Raw genomic sequence first — 20,560 nt, 5'->3', positions numbered from 1 at the left:
TCTTTTCATCTACTGTAACATTTATAAAATCACAATTCATTTTATATCACTATGGTTTTATGGATTAGAAGTTTTTCTGAAACTGTTTTGAAAGCTCCTGAAGCAAATTAAAGATAATGGATACTATGACTGCTAAATATTAACCCTGTTAGCATTAAGATAACTTATATTTGGAGAAAGAAAAGTCTTTTGTGGTGATTGAGCAAGAAGAGGCTGGCACACGACCCTGATGCCTAGGGTGGCGGGGGAGGTTGGTGAAGTTGGCTGTTTTTGTCCACCTTGTCAGTGTGTTCAAGTGTCCTTCCAGAAAAATCTTTCCTGTACTTTGTCATTCCCGCCCCTTTCTCTCCCAGTATGGACTCAAAGGGCTGGCATTCAGGGTGAGATAAGCTTTCTGGTCAGATCATCTTGGGGCATGTCTGAGTCCAAGGTCTCTGCTTGTTTCTGCTTCCTGTGGAGTCGTGTGGAGCTGGGGGTGGGCTGGGCTGAGTTTGAGGGCTAGGGTAGGATTGAAGGGGCAGCCTCCCTGCAGCTCTAACCCCTCCCTCCGCTGTGCAGGATCTGGACTAAGTGTCCTCGATGGCAGCACTCATGTCTCGATTCATGTCTGTCTGCACATGTGAGAATGAAGTAGCATAAATGGAATTTGTGTGGCTCAGTTCTTGGCACATAGGAAGTTTTCAATAAAATATGGTTGTTATAAAATTCCTCTAATGTTTTTGAGACCTTAAAAAGTCTCCTTGTGGTGAAGGGATTGGTGGTGTAAGTGGGGCATAGATATTAGGGGGCCCTGGAGGCTAATTTTTGAACTTGTCCCGTTAGATCTCCTGTGGTTAATATAAATATTCCAAATATTCCTGAGTCTAGGTGGATATTAGAGGGAGTGGACCTTTTGAGGAAGACAAAGTGGGATGTGTTCAGGTCTACCCTGATGGTCTGGGTTTGCCCAGAGCTGTAACACCTCAGACCAGACTTCTGGGCACTAATCAACAATTTGTGGTTTTGTGGGTCCGCCGGTCCTTACTCTGTGGAGACAAATATAATGGGTCGTTCAGAACAACCCAGAGTGAACACAGGCTGAGAGAGACTTGCTGAGTGTGTGGCTGTGAATCTGTGAGGTTTGGTTTTCTCATCTGTAGAATGAAGATAATAGTGACAACCACGAGGCAGAGGTGAGGAGGGAGAGACACGAGCCCAAGTCGCCTCAGACCTGACCCACGGACACTGGGACACTGGGCAGGCTGGAGGGAGCACTGTGCTTGTGTGTGCTTAACCGCTCAGTTGTGTCTGACTCTTTGTGACCCCATGGGCTGTAGCCCGCCAGGCTCCTCTGTCCATGGGATTCTCCAGGCAAGAATACTGGAGTGCGTTGCCGTGCTCTCCTTCAGGGGATATGAACATCCTGACCCCCACCCTGCAGGCAGACTCTTTACTGAGTTACCAGGGAAGCCCCGAGGGAGCATTAGTGGTGGTTGAACCTGGTGTTGCCAGTCCATGGTTGTAACTAGTGAAGTCTGGGGTAGACAGGAAAGCTGGAGAAGGCAATGGCAACTCACTCCAGTACTCTTGCCTGGAAAATTCCATGGATGGAGGAGCCTGGTAGGCTGCAGTCCATGGGGTTGTGAAGAGTCAGACACGACTGAGTACCTTCACTTTCACTTTTCACTTTCACGCATTGGAGAAGGAAATGGCAGCCCACTCCGGGGTTGTTGCCTGGAGAATCTCAGGAATGGGGCAGCCTGGTGGGCTGCCGTCTATGCGGTCGCACAGAGTTGAACACGACTGAAGTGACTTAGCAGCAGCGGCAGCAGACAGGAAATCAGAGATGGGCAGATGGTGGGGCTGTTGTAGCCTTCCAGAGGCTGACTCGATTAGTTCAGAGTTAGCAGTCTTCCTGTTTCTCTGTGGACTAGAGAGTTCTGTGAAATTGAAAAGGTTGAGTAGCCCATGTGCTGCAGAAGAGACTCCTGCCAGTCAGCTCAACCAATGTTTATGGCGTGTTTCCTACATGCTGGGAAAGAGTGCCTCCTCTCCTGGATTCCCTCGACATTCCTCAGGTGAACACAAGTCAGGGCTGTGGAGGAGATAGGGTGCCACCCAAACCCCAAAAGGCTTGTGTATAGATCTCATAATGGGGGTCAGGAGGTCAGCAAAGTGTGCCTTGAACAAGGTCATTTGAGGTGAGAGCTGTACAGTGGACCGTGAGGAATGTGGGGGAGGAGCAAGATCCCCCACCAGTGCTGGTGAGACCAGTAAGGGGGCAGCTGGGAGAAGCACGGGATGAGGTCAGACAGGAAGTTGGAGGCCTCAGAGCCACGGAGGTGAGGTTGAAGCAGAGGGATCCCTTGAAAGGTGAGACATAAAGTTGACATAAACTGACCTGCGAGCATCATGACATTGGAAAGAAAATGACCTGGAGGGAGTGAGGCTGGAGGTGGGGCGGGAGACCCATGAGGAAAACTCTGTCAGCAGAGAAATGAGAGTATGTGATGGTTGTTAACATGAATTTGTGAAAATCTTGAATGTGTTGGAAGCACATTTCATGGGAGAGTGGGATGTGAAAGATGCCCTTCAAATTTCCACAGAGAAAACTGGGTGAACACAGGTAAGGAAAATTCAGGAAGGGATGAGCTGAAGAGGAAGAGCCATCCCGTTGGTTTTTTTTTTTGGAGACCAGAGAATCAGGCCTTTCCTGGTGTTCACTGGGCCTGGCAGAAAGGGGGTCTGAATGGCTGTGCCCAGGCCATGGGTGATACACAGTCTTCAGAAGCTTTAGGGCTGTGTCCATTCAGCCAAGGTTCTGGAGTTTTCCTGGAAACACCTGAAGCCTGGGGGTTAGCCCCTGGGGGCCAGGTTGTGGGAGTTCCTAGGTCATCTGCTGGGGAAGAAAAGGAAGCAGCCACGCTGGGGGCTGTGCCCTGTGCACTTTACTAGCTGACATGGAATCAGGCGGGGGCTAGGTGCTAGACTGTGCAGACTATGTGCTGCACACAGTCCCCACTTCCGAGGTTAGAAGGCGGCCAGCCTGGAGTATGTCTTCCCAGGTGACGAAGTAGTAAAGAATCTGCCTGCCAGTGCAGGAGACCCAAGTGATGTGGGTTTGACTGCATGGTTGGGAAGATCTCCTGGTGTAGGAAATGGCAACCCATTCCAGTATTCTTGCCTGGAAAATTCCATGGACATGAAACATAGCCGAGTGACTGAGCACACACGCACAGCCTGGAGTGGAGCACTTGTGGAGAACAGTCATCGAGTGTGTGTCTATGTGTCCCCCTAAGGGTGGTTTCAGCTTTACTTGAATCCTCTCTCTTGTTGCTGCTCTGATCAGGCTGTTTCCTTCTTGATAACTGGGTGACTGCCCAGAGGGCAGGGCAGAGTCTGCCGGGACTGCTTTTTCCAGGTTTCACTTTGCAATAGTGAAGGAACCAGAGAAGGGCGGACTGAGCTTTCCGGGATCGTTCCCGAGGGTCCCACGGTCTGGTCTCTGCAGACACCCCTGGGCAGGCTCTGCTGCTTCTCTACTCTCCTGGGACCACCTGCCCTCAGACATGAGGAACTCAGACTTGGATTTGTATCAGGATTGGGGCTCTGAGTGACTAACTTCAGGTGCGAATTCTGAGGACAGATTTGGGGTCTGCCAGGGTCCCTGAACCTTCTCATGCTGCTGAGTTTAGAGACGCTCCTGAAGTCCTGGCCTTTCAGAGCAGGTAAGTGGGTTTTGAAGACACTTGTGGGTGAGAAGAGCAAGCAGGGAGCAGCAGGGTTGAGGAGGAGGCTGAGCAGGTGGCAGGGCTGGGTGAAGGGTGGGTGGTGCTGGATGGTGGGGTGGCTCTAGGGAGACCCAGGACCACCACAGTGAGGTGTGAATCTTCACTCATTTGTTTCAGCGTTATTGCTGTAGCTGCTGCTGCTGCTAAGTCACTTCAGTCGTGTCTGACCCTGTGTGACCTCATAGACATCAGCCCACGAGGCTCCCCCATCCCTGGGATTCTCCAGGCAAGAACACTGGAGTGGGTTGCCATTTCCTTCTCCAATGCAGCAAAGTGAAAAGTGAGAATGAAGTCGCTCAGTCGTGTCCGACTCTTAGCGACCCCATGGACTGCAGCCCACAAGGCTCCTTCGTCCATGGGACGTCCATGGGACTAGCACTTACTAGTAATATGCTGTTTTCTAATTCCATGTAGTGACTACAAATATAAATTCATGTGATTCTCATGAAAACCTTGAGATGGAAATGCTGTTAATATCCTCATTTGCAGATGAGGAATAACACGAAGATAGTTGAGAAACTTGGCAAACACGGGCCCAGTCTTGGGGGGAGGACTCAGTGCTTAGCCCCCAGTATCTGTCCTTCCCAGGACCCTAAGCTGCCTCCTCCCCCACTTCAAACATTTAATGTTTTGGGGTCTTTTCTCTGACGAGGACTCATTTTTTCACTTCGGCTGCTCTGTTTCCACTGAGATCTCCAACCCCAGTGCAGAAATCTTTAAATTCAGTGTGGATGAGGATTAAGCCCTCTGTGGGGACTGACTGGGCACCTGGGTGAGGGCCTTGTCCTTGGTCCCTGCAGGAAAGGGCTGGGTGGGATTGAAATGCAGGTGAACTAACCCAGCAACAAAGACAGCACACATGCCTCTGAAGGACCCACAGTCCCCTTGAGGAGGACGTTTGTGGGACCCCAAGTGGGAGCTGGCCTGTACTTCACAGTGAGGAGCTGAACCTGGGTCTCTGTCCCCAATTGGTAGACAGGTGTTGCTGGTGGTTGTGAATAATGGGGAGATGCAGGATGGTCCCAGCTCGGGCCCCGGGTGCTGGGAAAGGAAGCACCTGGTGTTCTGGGCAGAGCGGGCTGGGCTGCAGGTGCCATTGGGGTGGGAAGGGAAGGGGGGCAAATGTTTTTTCCCAAGCAAACCTTGTGGTTGTTTATCCCCACAGAGGCTTCCACAGGGCTGGGAGGGGCCCAGGCTCAGTGCTTTCTGGGTGTCAGAGTTGTGGGGAGCCCAGCACCTCATCAGCACAGGGATCCGGGGGGGGGCTATGCTCCTGCAGGACTGTTTCTGGCCCTGAGCCCTCCTCCCCACTGGGGTCCCTGAGCTCTGGGCCAGCCCTGGGTCTGCCTCCTGCCCTGTGTCTCCCCAGCTCTGAGGAGATGGAGGACTTCTCCCGCGGCTCTGGGCTCTGCCACCTCACCATCCTGCTCCTCCTCCTCCCGCTGCCCACTGGGGGGTCCACAGGTGAGTGTGTCCCCAACCCCTTCCTGTGTGGGTCCTGGGAGCTAGGCTGGCTCTCTCCACCAGCAGTGGGTGGGTATTCGAGGAACCCTTTCTCTAGAATAATTATGATGCTTCCCCAGGCACTAACTGTAATTATATAATTGAGAAGAGTCTCTAAACCATAAAATAAGGGACTTTGACAGTTTCCAATGTGGAGATTATGATGTTTTCAAAAGTCAACTATCAGCACTTGCCTGGGGGTCTAGTGTTTAAGACATCATGCTTCCATTGCAGAGGCATAAGTTTGTAGCTGGTTAGGAATCCTGCTCATGCATGCCTTGCAGCAAAAAAGGCAACTATGAAAAATGTTACCATGGGAGAATGGATACACATATATGTATAGCTGAGTCCCTGTGCTGTCCACCTGAAACTATCACAACATTGTTAAATGTCTATGTGTTGTGTGCTAAGTTGCTTCAGTCACGTCCAACTCTTTGCAACAGCATGGACTGGGGTCAGCCAGGCTCCTCTGACCACAAGGATCCTCCATGCAAGAATGCTGGAGTGGGTTGCCATGATCTCCTCCAGGAGATCTACCCAACTCAGGGATTAAACAGAGGTCTCCTGAATTGCATGTAGATTCTTTACCGACTGAGCCACCAGCTATACTCCAATATAAAATAAAAAGAACAAAAATGTGACAGTAAGAAAGTGAAAGTGTTAGTCACTTGGTAGTGTCGGACTCTTTGCGACCCGTGGACTGGGGGCCGCCAGGCTCCTCTGACCATGTGGTTTCACCAGGCAAGAATACCGGAATGGGTTGCCATGTCTTCCTGCAGGGGATCTTCCCAATCCAGGGATTGAACCTGGGTCTCCAGCGTTGCAGGCGGATTCTTTACCATCTGAGCCACCAGGGAAGTCCATTAGGTGCTGTACTTGAACAAAACAGACAGATCCTATCTTTATAGAGCTTACAATGTAGAAGGAGGCTGTGAGTAAGAAGTGCACAGAAGACTGTAATTGACAGTTTGTTGTAAGAGATGAGAGGAGGGGCAGTGGAGTAGTGAGGCTGCAGGGAGGCAGCCAGGGGTGGGGAGGTGGGAAGCAGGCACCAGCAGGGAGAGGAGAGGAGAACAAAGACCTGGAGGAGGGGGTGAGTCTGTGACCGTTCCAGTGGAAGGATGGTTTCTGCAGGAGAGAAGAGCCAGTGCAAAGCTGCCTGTGTGCCTGTAATGCTCAAAGGACTGTGGAGGCAAGTCTTGGCTGGAGCAGAGTGTATGAGAGGGAGAGACCAGGAGTAGGAGTCAGGGTAGCCCTGGGCGTCAACCCCAGCGGGCCTGAGGTCCATTGAGGGGACTGAGGAGCCATGGCAAGGCTTTGAGCCGAGTAGGGACAAGGTGTACAGCTGTTAAGAGTGGCCTGTCCTTCATGGTGAGGGGCTGATTGTGGGCCCTCACCCCATGGGAGTGGGGAGAGGAGACCCAGGGAGCTCAGTGTACCATTGTCCTCTACGTGATAGACAATGGTGACTCAGACCAACTCTGAGCAGCTGAAATCTTTATTTGGAGATCTAGCAGGGCTGTCTCACACAGGGGTCATGTCGTGACCCATCCACCAGGTCTCAGAAGGACAAAGGCTCTGGGAAGATGTCAGTGGGGTGGATATGGGTTCCTGTGGGTGATGAGAAGAAAGGCAGCTTTTTAACGAAAATAGCATTCAGATCTGGGTTTTAGTGCACGTTTGAGCCGAAGAGAAAGTCATGAACACACATGACAAAGTTAGGGCTGGAATAGAGTAGCCCCGGGTGTGGCTGGTGATCAAGAATTTCTGACCTAGAGCCCGAGTATGTTCTTTGTTCAGAGTTCAGTCCTGCCCAAGGAGTGGGGGGCAGGATAGAGCTGTGGTTCTCAATGTGTGGTCCATGGAGCATCAGTATCAGCCTCCCAGGGACGGTTTATAAAGGTATATCCTTGGGTCCACCCCAGACTTACTATATCAGAAGGTGTACTGGGGGTGGAGGGGGTCCTGCCAGTTGTGATTCCCCTGATCTCATGACGATTCTGTTGCATATTCACGCTGAGGGCCTTCACAGAAGGGCCTGGGGACAGGAGAACAGGAGAGTGAGGGATTCTCCTTGAAACTGTTTCTGGGTCACAAAAATGTGATCAGATATGTTGCCCAGATTCAGAGTCATCAAGCTCCATCCATCAGTCCCGTGGTCATCTCATCCGAGACTGGGGCCTTCCCACCTGATGCTGTGTGTCTCCTGCCCTCGGTCTGCATCTTTCCTGCTCTCTCACTGCCGTCTCTGTGTTCACAGGGAAGTTCCAGGTGACTGGCCCTTTGGACCCCATCGTGGCAGTGCTGGGTGGGGAAGCTGTGCTGCCGTGCTCCCTATTTCCAGCTGTGAGTGCAGAGGACATGGAGCTGAGGTGGTTCCGCTCCAAGTCTTTGGAAACCGTGTTCGCCTATCAGAACCGACAGGAGCAGAAGGAGGAGCAGATGACTCCTTACGCAGGGCGGACCTCGCTGGTGGGGAACCGCCTCAACCAGGGATATGCTGCCGTGCGCATCCAGAGGGTCCAGGCTTCTGACAATGGGCTGTACACCTGCTTCTTCAGAAAAGGACACTTCTATGAAGAGGCTGGTTTGGAGCTGAAGGTGGCAGGTTGGTGACTTGGGTAACTAGATTAGCGTTTTGGGGTGTTGGAACTGGGAGGGATCTGAAAGATAAAATTCAGCTTCACATTTATCACAGGAGGAAGGGAAGCTCTTTGATCCATTCATTCATTCAGTGCAAATATATAGACTGCCTCCTATGTTTCTGGGCTTCCCAGGTGGCTCTGTGGTAAAGAATCCACCTGCAATGCAGGAAACATGGATTCTATCCCTGAGTTGGGAAGATCCCCTGGGGGAGGAAATGGCAACCGACTTCAGTATTCTTGCCTGGAGAATCCCATGGACAGGGGAGCCTGGAGGGCTAGAGTCCATACGGTCACAAAGAATCGGATCCGACTGAAGCGACTGAGCATGCACATACTATGTGTCTGGTCCTTTCTAAACACCTTGGATGCATCAGAGAACGTAATAAAGATTCCTGTTGTTATGAGTGTATATTCTCAAGCAGATGATCAAGCAGTCACAATGAAGAAACAGATTATAGGTGATGTTAGAATGTGGTAAGTGCTGAGGATGAGAAGCCGAGTGGAACAGGGGAAGGGGATCAGGACCGAGGGTTGGGAGTGAGGCCAGGCTGCAGTGTTACACAGTGGCGCAGGCCGGTCCTGATGGAGAATGTGTATCTGAACGTAGACTGGAAGGAGGGATTCAGCGTCTTGGACATCTGAGGGTTGCAAGTTCAAAGGGGAGGGAATAGCCAACCTTAATGCCCTGGGGAGGGTGTGTGGCTGGTGTGTTCTAGGGACACCTGGGGTCCTCATAGCTGGTGGGAGTGAGTGAAGGGACAGGGTGTTCAGAGGGGACAAGAGTGTGGCAGACAGGGACAGGGACTGGATATAAAGATGAGTGGAGATGTGGGAATATTTTCACAATCAAGCCATCAGAGATGGGGCCAAAGCACATATTAGTTCTGGAATTATGAGTTTGAAGTCTATGTGAAGAGTCCATGTGGAGGTAAACCTGAGGATAGAAGGAAGCGGAGTTCAGGGCATAGGGGTGATACCTGACCTAATTTTCCTGGCGATTTACAAAGAGGCAGTGGGTGTGGAAGCAGATGCCCTGGGAGAGTGTGAGGTGAGGAGAGCAAGGATAAGGGTGGACCTCGGACCACATTGTGGTTTACACGGCATCAGCCCTTCCACTTGCACGACTGGGGAGAAGGGGCCCAGCTCTCTGAAACCCTGGGGATCCCCATGCTCCTTCCTTCTGTTCCCCGAGGCAAGGATGCCTCCTTGTTCCCTGTGGGAGCAGGCTGCCCCCAGAGCCCCCAGAATGCCAAGTGCAGGGCGCCCCCTGGAATTGTGCACACGTAGGCACCGCTGGGTTCCTGGGCTCTACATCTTGCCTCCCGCAGGTGTGGGCTCTGCCCCTCAGGTGCGCATCACAGGGCCTGAGGAAGATGGGGTCCGCGTGGTGTGCACGGCCTCGGGGTGGTTCCCGAAGCCCCAGGTGCAGTGGAGAGACCTCAGTGGAGAGAAGTTCCTGGCGTTCTCTGAAGCCCACACCCAGGATGCTGAAGGGCTGTTCAGCGTGGAGGCGGCGCTGCTGGTGAGAGACAGCTCTGTGGGCAACGTGACCTGCTCCATCCTCAACCCTGTCCTGGGCCGGGAGAAGGCCATGGCCATTTTCATCCCAGGTCAGAGGTGCTCCCAGCTTCCAGCAGGGCTGGAGGAGGGGGCCGGGTGTTCCTGGGTGTTCTGGGCTGCGCTGTCCTGGGCAGGAGTCCTGACGGGGTGTCTGGCTGGGCCACAGAGCCCTTCTTCCCCCAGGCCTCTCCCTGGAAGGTGGCTTTCTCGGTGAGCCTGACTGTGCTGGTGATCTTGCTCCTTGGGGCTGGATGTTACACCAAGAGAGAACATTCCATGAAGATGCAGGTGAGGGGAGAAAAGGAGACTCTGTGCCAGACTAGCGAGCAGGACCGTCAGACAAAGGAGGAAGTGCTGAAGGACGCAGGTAAGGCAGGACGGGGGTCAAGGCTGGTGAATGTGGCAGCTGGTGCTGAGAGGGATGCGCTGACCACAGGGCCTGAGTCCAGGGCTCTGGGGAAATCCCAGTCCAGAGCAGGTGGCTGGGGAGACCTGGGTGGACATCTGGAGCTGGGGAGGCTCCAATGGGTCTGCAGTTGGAATGTCTTCGCCAGGGGTTACACACAGAGAGGTGGTATTTGTGAATCTTTTTCTTAGGGAGTGGAGTTCATGCTTTTTTGTTTTCACTCTCTTTCAGCTAAATTTCAGGAAGAACTAGGTAAGCTCTACTTTTCCTCTTGAGCTCTCTGCATCCCCTCCACAGGATACATTCTGGTTCTTAGCGTGTCTCACTGGTTCAGAAAATTTCTGGTTCTTAGAAAACACCTGTTTTCTTGTGTTTTGCTTTTCAGAGAGGAGGAAATCTGCTTACCTGGCTGGTGAGTGACTCTCCAGATGTCCTTGGGTCTGTCTTACCTGTGCCAAGGTGTCCCTTTCCTTGTTTGTGTCTAGACATGTGGACCCCCTTTTGCGGAGTGCAAGTGGAGGCTGGGGGAGGCAGAACCCAGCTCCTAGGCCCCTCGCAGACCTGGGCTGGCAGGAAGCTTGGGTCTGATGATGACCTTAGAATTTCTCACGCACCCTGGGTCTTATTCTAACCCTGATCAACCCAAACATTACTGATAGCTTTGTAGCCTGAATGCATCTGGTTTTTGATCAGTACCTGAGGGCCACATGCCCTGAGATTTCACAGAAGGAGCTACACAAACAAATGGTGATTAACTTTGTGTGTGGCCTCCTTCCTCTATCCCAGCACACCATCCAGGGCGAGTCTCTTCTCTCCAGTTCCTCAAGATGATGATCAGAAAGTGATTGAGGGCTGATTGATACCTGGGCTGACGATGCATGGAAAAGTCATGGGCTGCCCAGAAAAATGACATGTATATCTAGAATGATTTCCTCTGGGAATGCTTGGCCAGTTTTACCTTGGAGTTGGCCTTGTATCTATGTTCTTTTAAAATTCCTGCTTCATGTCAATTTTTCATATATATATTTTCCCAGAAAATACTGATGCAATAATTACTTGTTAGAATTGTGGAGTAATTTATACTTTTTTCCTCTAAAATCTATTCAAACAAATAGCTTCTGAGCCTGAGTAGCAACATGGAGTAACAGGTGAAACAGGAGTTTTGAAGGATTTTGAAGGAGGAGCAACTAGGTGAACTAGCCAAACGTCACGCAGCAGGGGACAGCGGTGGAAGTCATCCCAGAGTGCCGCAGGCTTCTGACCTGTGCTCCAGGGGATTCCCCACCACACCTGCTGTCTGCACGTGGCTGGAGGTCACCTATTCTCCAGCCTCTTCCCACTGTAGTTAGTCTCACCTGCAGAGCAGAGGGGAGGCAACGGCCAGTGGATTCACACCGAGCAGGTTTCTTCTGGCTGAGGTCTCACCAGAGTGTGTTCCCTTTCAGCCTGGAGGAAGGCGCAGCTGTATGCAGGTAAGTGGGTGTGAGTTCCTGTGGCCTCCCCTCCCAACCTAGACTCTGCCCCCTTCTCCCTGAGGAGACCCCACAGCAGGGTGGGGTAGTGTCCTTGGTCTTCTTGGCACCTTTGTAGCCTCCACCTGGAGACTGCAGGGACTCCTCGGCACACAGATGTGCCTCCATCCTGCCCGTGCTCTACTGCAGGGCACGGTCAGGGTTAGCAGCACCCTCCCCAAACACCTGGTGCAACGGGGATTTCTCGTGACAGTGACAGCGGAGGGGTCAGTGGTGAGGAGGGACGGCAGCAGGGAACGACCGTGTGGATCAGGGATCGCTCATCTCTGGAAGACGTCAGAAGTCATGCTCGCTTGCTTATGGGAGCCTTGGTTTGAATCCTTCTTGCTCGACAAATCCTAGTCTCATTGGCTCTAGTTTTGGTTTCCCTGTTTCTCCCTGGGCCTCTCTGATATTGGTCTTCTCTCTGCTTCCTCATGCTCTGACCCCATGTCCAGGCTGGCTTTCATCCTCCACGCCTCCTTGGTTGATGAGGAGCAGGTGTTCTGACTCCGGGGTCCACCACCTCTGGGATATGTATGGACTCCTTGAATGAGGGTGTGAAATATTTGAAATTATATGGAAAATCCCAAGTGTGTTTTTTTGCCATAAAACCAAAAATGTAACATATGATGGATTATTCACGACCATCAGCTTCCATTTTAGAAGAATATTTGTCTGAAGGGCTCAGGTTCCTCCTCCCCTTTTCAGGGTTAATATAGAAGATTGGAAAAGGAGACAGTGAGAGAGGTTAAACTGCTTCTTGGAGAAGGGGTAGGGGAACAAATCACAGAAGAAAAGGTCAGGAGGAAGAGAGGAGGAGATATGAAGGAAATATAGGAATGTGTGGGGGGAAATGCTCTGTAGAGGTTTTGAGTGGACAGAGTGACTGAAGAGAGGCCAAAGGTCAGAAGGTCAAAAGTCACAGCCACATGGTGTGAATCTGAGACGTGCCCTGAGAGTTTGCAAGGTTCATGACATGAAATGTAATGGACTCCTTGAGTCTTCTTTAAAATATTTAAGAGAAACTTACATTCCTAAGCCCTTTTTAGGTAACCATATAATGAGTTTGCCTCTGATAATGAGACCATCTGCACCTCCCAGAGGAGCTGGGGCAGGTGTGTGGTTGCAGGGATGCTCGTGCGGTGAGGGTGGTCTCGAGGACCCTTAGCAGTGGGGTGAGTGAAGCCTCTGCGCCCTCTGAGCCTCTGTCATAGGCCCTGTTCCTGCTTGGAATGCTCCTGTTTAGGGTCAGGAATACAGAACCGTGAGAGAAACTGGGGAACCCAGAGGGTGACGGAGGCCTGGGCACCAGATGGGTGAGAAGCCACCTCAGACGTCTTACTGATTCTTGCAGGGATTTGTTTCTACACAGTGATGATCGTGTAGTCTTCTTTTACCATCCTCACGTTCTCTGCCAAATTTAAGTCATGTGTATTTTAATGTATACCTTTTATTCTATACCTTTCATTAAAAGAAAAGAAACTGTACCATGATACTAGAATCAGCATTTTTTAATATTTTCACTATATGCCATGTCTATAGGGATGGTTTTGTTCCTACAAAAATGGAAGGAGAAGTTATTCGTGTTTCATCTTTTCAGCGCTTGTCATGCTTCCTTATTTGAACGTCTCTCTCCCTCTCTGGAAACCTCTGCATGGTCTTCTACCTGGGTCAGATTTCTCCAGTGCTGTGCGCTGAGCTCTCTTCTCTCCTGGCACATAGTCATGCTCCAAGTTCAGCTTAGCCAGCTGTATTCTCTCTACCCATGGCTCAGGGACAACCTGCAAGCTCAGCCCGATGAGTTCTTCACTTGTGATCGAAAGCTTTTATCTCTCCAATTCTTTCTCTAGAAAACCTATCTTTCATTATAGATATGTGGCAAGGGCCCTGAGAAAGAATAATTTGGTAGGCAAATATGGCAAAGATCTTTCTGTTCAGGTCAGTCTCCAGCTTCTCAATCCCTGAGTATTAAAGTTTATGGCTCGGTCTTCAACAAAAGGTTGCAAAATGATCATTCTGTGTGTGTGTGAGTGCGTGTGCATAAAAGAGCAATAAATGTATGAAGTGAATATTTCCAAATTGTTTTCCAACAAATTCTTCATTAGCAGCTTCAGTACCCACCCTAGGTACCCACCCTAATGTGTGTTTTATAGTCTTCGTGAAACCCTGATACGACATGTGTGTTTTCCTTGTAGATTGGCGGAAGGAGGAGTTCCAGGAATGTGAGTGACTTTGTATTTTTTCTGGATTTTCCTACTGCTGTCCCCATGGTCTCAGTCCTTCAGTCCTCAGTGGTGATAGAGATGCTGGCACCATCAATAGCGTGGGGTGGGATGTGGTGGTGACAGTCACACACAGGTGGGGCTGATGACTTTGGCTGATATTGAATGCTAAATAGACATCCTTCAGCCCTTGAAGAGCAGGCTGGTCCTCAATGGCTCTGTGACGTATCTCACCCTGAAATCCGTCTTGGGGGTCCGTTTCCTGCTTGGAGGCCCATCGACTTGAATCACAAGTTCCTATTGTCAGGGTGTTTAGCCTTCCTCCCATGCAGCTGGGATTCTGGGTTGAGGGGTGGTAGTGTGTTCTTGGGGAGGGGAGGACCTTGAATGATAGATAACTTTCTCTGCAGGGCCTGTCACTCTGGATCCAGGATCTGCCCATTCAGACCTTGTCGTCTCTCATGAAAAGACAAGTGTGACCTTGAAGGCCTCCTGTGTGAACACTGCAGATACATGCAGTGTACTGGGCTTTGAGGGCATCACCTCAGGGCGTTGTTACTGGGAGGTGGAGATCAGGGATGGAGACCAAAGCGGGTGGGCCCTGGGGGTCTGTGGGGAAGGTGTAAACAGGAAAGGTTGGTACACAGAGTCCCCAGATAAGGGGTTCTGGGCTGTGGGGAGAGTTGAAAGAGGATATTGTGCCTGTGCTGTACCTCAGACTCCGCTATCCCTCATGCAGGCTCCCCACCCCAGGCTTAGGGTAGGGGTGTTCCTGGACCACCAGGAAGGGGATGTCTCCTTCTACAACATGACTGATGGCTCCCACATTTTCTCCTTCCCTCAGGCTTCCTTCTCTGGGACTCTCTTTCCATACTTCATGATTAGGTATGGAGACATGTCCATGACCATCTGCTCCAAGGTGGGAGGGTCTGAGGGGCTCCCTGTTGCCCTTAGCAATCCTTCTCTGGAGGAGCCTGTGAGCCTCCCAGGGGCGGGGTTAAGCTCAGGCTCTGGTGCTGATGGTCTCCCCGGGGCCGAGTCTCCATTGCTCCCCTGAAAGCCAGAGCCTGTGTCCCCTTAGGACCTGTCACTGTCCTGGACCCTCACTGTGGCTCTTCCTGGAGCTTCAGACTCCTTGTGACAGAGGCCTCTGAGGTGCAGCCTGGATAGCTGGGGGGTTTTGTCCCCCTGCTCTGGAGACAGACTCCTGGGCCTGTGGTTATAACAAATGTCAGTTCATGCCATGGACTCAGGTTTGGGAAGCTAGATGTGGACTGTTTCTGAATTAGTTTTGATTAGGCTGTAGTTTGCCATGGGAAGTCAATTTTCTGCTGGTAATAAATTTTTTTTTAATGCTTTTAGAAGAAAATTATCTTTATTTATTTATTTGGCTGCACCAGGTCTTGGTTGTAGCATGTGACCTCTTAGTTGCGGCATGTAGGATCTAGTTCCCTGACCAAGGATCGAACCCAGACCCCCTGCATTGGGAACACAGAGTCAGCTACTGGACCACCAGGGAAGTCCCTTTTATGGTGTTTATACACCATTTGGTTATTAAAGGGCACAAGGGCTGAATCACTCTGCAGAATAAAAGGGTGTTATTTAATTGAATCAGTGCAGAGGAACCCAGAACCGAAGGTGGGTCTCCAGTTGTATTTATAAGGATCCAGAGTCTGACCAGAAGCTTTAGCTATCCAGAATCTTGCAGGGAAATGGATGGCTGATGAATTTTAGAGAAGTTAGCATTCTACTTTATATACTTCCTATTCTGGAGTGTATGAAACTCACCTATTTTTATCAACCTCAGTAGATTTCTGTGAAAGAAGGAGAAGGATCTGGGTTTTGCTGTAGTGTCTACATCAGGAGGAAAGAAAAGAACTGCTACCAGGATTAAGGTGTGAGTGAAGACAAGAGTTTTCAGAGGTAGGTGCATTGCAGAGAGCTCTGACCGTGAGCTCGATTCTAGTAATCAGTGTATTGCCTCTTAGTACCTCCAAGTCCTATGGTAAAGAGCAGAAAAGGAAGCAGGACTCTGAGGGACCCAGACCTTTGGAGATTTGCTCAAGCTCCTTAAATTTCACAGGTGCCTGGGGACTAAGCCCACGGGCTGTGGTTCTGTTTCACTGAAGATGTAGAATGGCTGCTGTAGGTCCTAGTTGGATAGGCACTACGCAATTTCTGATTGTTTGTGTGTGTTTGTGTGTGTGTGCACAAACTACTTTATTCAACTCATTTAAAGGGGGAACAGTAGCTGTTACAACCTGTTCACAGAAGAATTCAAAGTACTACCTATTGATAGATTAAAGTGTGCTTAAATTTATTTACAAATAGATGCAAAACTGGTCAATATTTAAGAAGGTATAACTGGCTTGGTCAGAGGAGCCTGGAGGGCTACAGTCCACAGGGTCTCAGAGATTAGACACGACTGAGTGGCTGAGCACAGCACAGCACGGTGTAGGACATGAACCACTTTCCTCCTCAACTCAGCATATTTATTTCTCACTGCTTTTCCTGATGAGACAATAATTAAGCTATCCTTCAAATTGCTCTTTGAACCAGCTTTATAATTGTAGCAGTTCCATAATGGATTAATTCTCTGAATAAATTCTTTGACTTCTCTACTTGTCTGAGAGGCATGTATATGACTTTATGAAAATTATGTATTTTTATAATTTAAAAATTAATGAACAATTTTATGTTAAATATAAGCAAAACCCTTTTATACAGATAATTTTAAGGATAAGTACATTGCAAAAATCCCATGTTAGTACATAAAAATAGGAAACAGTGAAATAGCAGGTATAATATACCTAAATATTCTTCCCCCACAGATTGGAAGAGAAGCCTGAAAAGACACACAGACTTTTCTAGATGCCCCAGAGAAGGCTGGGGTTTGGATCTTTATTCTAAGTTGAAAGCTTCTTGTATTCATGGATCCCTTTCTCATTATTTATTTACTGGTGGTGCTGGGACTTCCTTTTTGTGTGAGGGCTTTCTCTAGTTGCAACAAGTAGGGGCTACTCTTTAGTTGCGGTGCCCGGGCTTCTCGTTGTGGTGGCGTCTCTTATTGTGGAGCACGGCCTCTGGGGCGCACGGGCTTTAGAAGGGGCAGCATGTGGTCTCAGTAGTTGCGGCTCCCGGGCTCTAGAGCGCAGGCTCAGTAGTTGTAGAGCACGGGCTTAGTTGCTCTGGGGCATGTGGGATCTTCCTGGATCGGGGATCAAAGCCATGTCGCCTTTGTCAATTCAGTTCAGTTCAGTCACTCAGTCGTGTCTGACTCTTTGCGACCTCATGGACTGCAACACGCCAGGCTTTCCTGTCCATCACCAACTCCCAGAGTTTACTCAAACTCATGTCCATTGAGTTGGTGATGCCAGCTCATCCTCTGTCGTCCCCTTCTCCTCACACCTTCAGTCTTTCCCAGCATCAGGGTCTTTTCCAACGAGTCAGTTCTTCGCATCAAGTGGCCAAAGTATTGGAGTTTCAGCTTTAGCTTCAGTCCTTCCAATGAATATTCAGGACTGATTTCCTTAGGATGGACTGGTTGGATCTCCTTTCACCTTTGTAGCCTTGGTAGGAAGGTGGATTCTTTACCACTGAACCACCAGGGAAGCCCTTGATTCTTTTCAAGTGCTGAGGTGATTTTTAAAGTTTAAAGATGCGTTTTTTGGTTTATCATAAATCTGAGTATAATAGTATATGTTTTACTGTACATTTTACATGTTTAAGTTTACCTTATGCACAAGTATGGGGCAGTACTTTATGAGCAACGTAACCAACTTTCAAGGGTTATTTTTTCCATATACAAGACTTGCCTGCCCAAGAATCAACTTTCTTGTATAAGATGGGACTCCACTCCCTTGACAATTCCATGGAGAAACAGATTTATTTTTCTGGTTTATCTTCCCTGAACTCTATTTCTGCTTCATTGCTACACATCCAGTTGAAACTCAGGCTCTCTCTGCAGTCTCAATGGAGTATCTTCACTGTTTGGCCCCATAGAATCCTGTTCCTTACCTTTGACACAGTTATACCAATTTGCAGTCGGTCCTGATAATTTTGAGTGATGTTCATTTCCAGAATGTAAGTTTCATGGAGGAGGGCAGGTTCTCCCAAAGACTGGGGATTCTCTGCTGTCACGTTGTTGTTCAGTCATCCAGTTGTGTCTGACTCTTTGCGATCCCATGGACGGCAGCATGCCAGGCCTTCCTGTCCCTCACCAGCTCCTGAAGTTTGCTCAAGTTCATGTCCATTGCATCGGTGATGCCATCTAGCCTTCTCATCCTCTGACACCCTCTTCTCCTTCTGACCTCAATCTTTCCTAGCATCAGGAACTTTCCCAATGAGTCCGCTGTATACATCAGATAACCAAAATACTGGAGCTTTGGCTTCAGCATTAGTCCTTCCAGTGAGTATTCAGGGTTGATTTCCCTTAAGATTGAGTGGTTTGATCTCCTTGCTGTCCAAAGGACTCTCAGGAGTCTTCTCCAGCAGCACAGTTTGAAGGCATCAGTTCTTTGGCACTCTGTCTTCTTTATGGTCCAGCTCTCATAGTCGTATGTGACCACTGAGAAGACCATAGCCTTGACTATATGGACCTTTGCCGGCAGAGTAGTATCTCTGGTTTTCAACACACCGTCTAGGTTTGTCATTGCTTTCCTGCTGAGAAGCAATCGTCTTCCAGTTTCATGGCTGCAGTCACCATTCGCAATGATTTTAGAGCCCAAGAAGAGGAAATGTATCACTACTTCCACCTTATCTTCTTCTGTTTGCCATGAAGTAATGGGACCAGATCTTAGTTTTTAAAAATACTGTTTAAAGCTAGCTCTTTCACTCTCCTCCTTCTGCTGTCATACAGAGGCTCAAAATAAATGTTTATTAAATGAATATATTTGTCATACAAAGACAAACATCATATGGCATTGCTTATATATGGAATGTGAAAAAATGGTAGAAATGAACTGATTTACAAAGGAGAAATACAGTGACAGACGTAGAAAACAAACTTATGATTACCTGTGGAGAAAGTGATGGGGGAGGGATAAATTGGGAAACTGAGATTGACGTATGTACACACACTTATGTATAAAATAGATAACTAATAAGGACCTACTGTGTAGCATAGAGAAATCTACTCAGTATTCTGTAATGACCTATATGTGAAAAAAATCTAACAAAGAGAGGATATATATATACGTATAAACAGGTACTCTAGCCACTATGGAGAACAGTGTGGAGATTCCTGAAAAAACTGGAAATAGAACTGCCTTATGATCCAGCAATCCCACTGCTGGGCATATACACTGAGGAAACCAGAAGGGAAAGAGACACGTGTACTCCAATGTTCATCGCAGCACTGTTTATAATAGCCAGGACATGGAAGCAACCTAGATGTCCATCAGCAGATGAATGGGTAAGAAAGCAGTGGTACATATACACAATGGAGTATTACTCAGCCGTTAAAAAGAATACATTTGAATCAGTTCTAATGAGGTGGATGAAACTGGAGCCTATTATACAGAGTGAAGTAAGCCAGAAAGAAAAACACCAATACAGTATACTAATGCATATATATGGAATTTAGAAAGATGGTAACAATAACCCTGTATATGAGACACCAAAAGAGACACTAATGTATAGAACAGTCTTTTGGACTCGTGGGAGAGGGAGAGGGTGGGATGATTTGGGAGAATGGCATTGAAACATGTATAATATCATATATGAAACGAGTCACCAGTCCAGGTTTGATGCACGATACTGGATGCTTGGGGCTGGTGCAATGGGATGACTCAGAGGGATGGTACCCAGAGGGAGGGAGGAGGGAGGAGGGCTCAGGATGGAGAACACGTGTATAACTGTGATGGATTCATTTTGATATATGGCAAAACCAATACAATATTGTAAAGTTAAAAAAAAAATAGGTACTCTTTGTTGCACTGTGGAAACTAATGCAACATTGTAAATCAACCTTACTCCAATAAAAATTAAAACATGAATTATTAAAAAAATTTAAAAAGTGTTGAAACAATGAACAAACAGAACAAATGCAATGTTCTCAAATTGTAGTAAAATGACAAGTGAATATAACTAACCCCATAAAAATCAAGGCAACAAAGATTTGAGCTAAAATACTGAACTTTAAAAAATAAAGAATTTGTTTGTATATTGAATGTATATGTTTTCTTTTTTGTATTGATGCTGAGTTCAGGTTAAATCTGTGGCCCATTTCTAAGAAGTGTAATTATAATATACTCTCACAGGACTTTATCTTACATTTCCATCCTTGTTTTTTTTAATCGACTCCTTCTACTTATTTGAGTTTGTATCATTGTTCTGAAATCATTTGTATGAATTGCTCTAAATCTTTACTTAGAATAAGGCAGTTTATAAATAAATACATAACAACTACACTTGAGTGAAATATTTAACTGAGTCATTGGACTTCCCTGATCACTACTTCCTCCGTGTCACTTTCTCCTTTTTGGCTCCTGCAATGCAAGCCCTTCCACTCATCTGTCCCAGCGTCTCTTCTTGGCCCTGGAGGGTCTCTTTGCACCAGCGTTAACACCGTTCCAGTTTCCCAGGATTCTCTCCTCATCTCCCTCTTGATGCTCTATCTGGGAGGTCCTGTTCACACCCTTGAAGTTGGCCCTCCCTCACCTGCTCACGACTTCCTCATCTGCATCTCCTGCTCAGTCCCTTTCTTGAGCCACAGAACTGCATTTTCCTCTACCTTCTACCATGTGACTCAAGAGATGGTTTTTGTTTTTTATTAAGAGGAGAGGATAAGCTAAGCCATTTAATTAGTAAACATTTCCAGATTTTGTGTAGATTTGAGAATCACCTCTTTGTATAACAATGCAATTCAATGCAAAGTTGTTGAAAATGTCACAGATTCCTCTCATTTTTGTTTGCAGAAGGTTGTTTTCCTCTCTGAATT

The 20,560-nt window shown here is 48.4% G+C and overlaps 1 protein-coding gene across 1 annotated transcript in view; it reads left to right on the top strand.

The window, feature by feature from the left end:
- LOC139178980 (butyrophilin-like protein 1) overlaps positions 1-20,035 on the top strand; it is a 49,168-nt gene extending 29,133 nt beyond the window's left edge. The window contains exons 2-10 of the mRNA XM_070778155.1: positions 5,140-5,234; positions 7,534-7,881; positions 9,247-9,528; positions 9,645-9,845; positions 10,116-10,136; positions 10,270-10,296; positions 11,330-11,356; positions 13,594-13,620; positions 14,031-20,035. Coding sequence (XP_070634256.1) covers positions 5,150-5,234; positions 7,534-7,881; positions 9,247-9,528; positions 9,645-9,845; positions 10,116-10,136; positions 10,270-10,296; positions 11,330-11,356; positions 13,594-13,620; positions 14,031-14,677 — 1,665 coding nt within the window. The 5' untranslated portion in view covers positions 5,140-5,149 and the 3' untranslated portion in view covers positions 14,678-20,035. The remainder of the gene's footprint in view (positions 1-5,139; positions 5,235-7,533; positions 7,882-9,246; positions 9,529-9,644; positions 9,846-10,115; positions 10,137-10,269; positions 10,297-11,329; positions 11,357-13,593; positions 13,621-14,030) is intronic.
- The last annotated feature ends 525 nt before the right edge of the window (positions 20,036-20,560 follow it).

This window comes from Bos indicus, chromosome 23 (genome assembly GCF_029378745.1).
Source record: "Bos indicus isolate NIAB-ARS_2022 breed Sahiwal x Tharparkar chromosome 23, NIAB-ARS_B.indTharparkar_mat_pri_1.0, whole genome shotgun sequence".
NCBI classification, from domain to species: Eukaryota; Metazoa; Chordata; class Mammalia; order Artiodactyla; family Bovidae; genus Bos; species Bos indicus.
The sequence above is the reverse complement of the archived record's forward strand: the minus strand, read 5'-3'. Positions and strand labels throughout refer to the sequence as shown.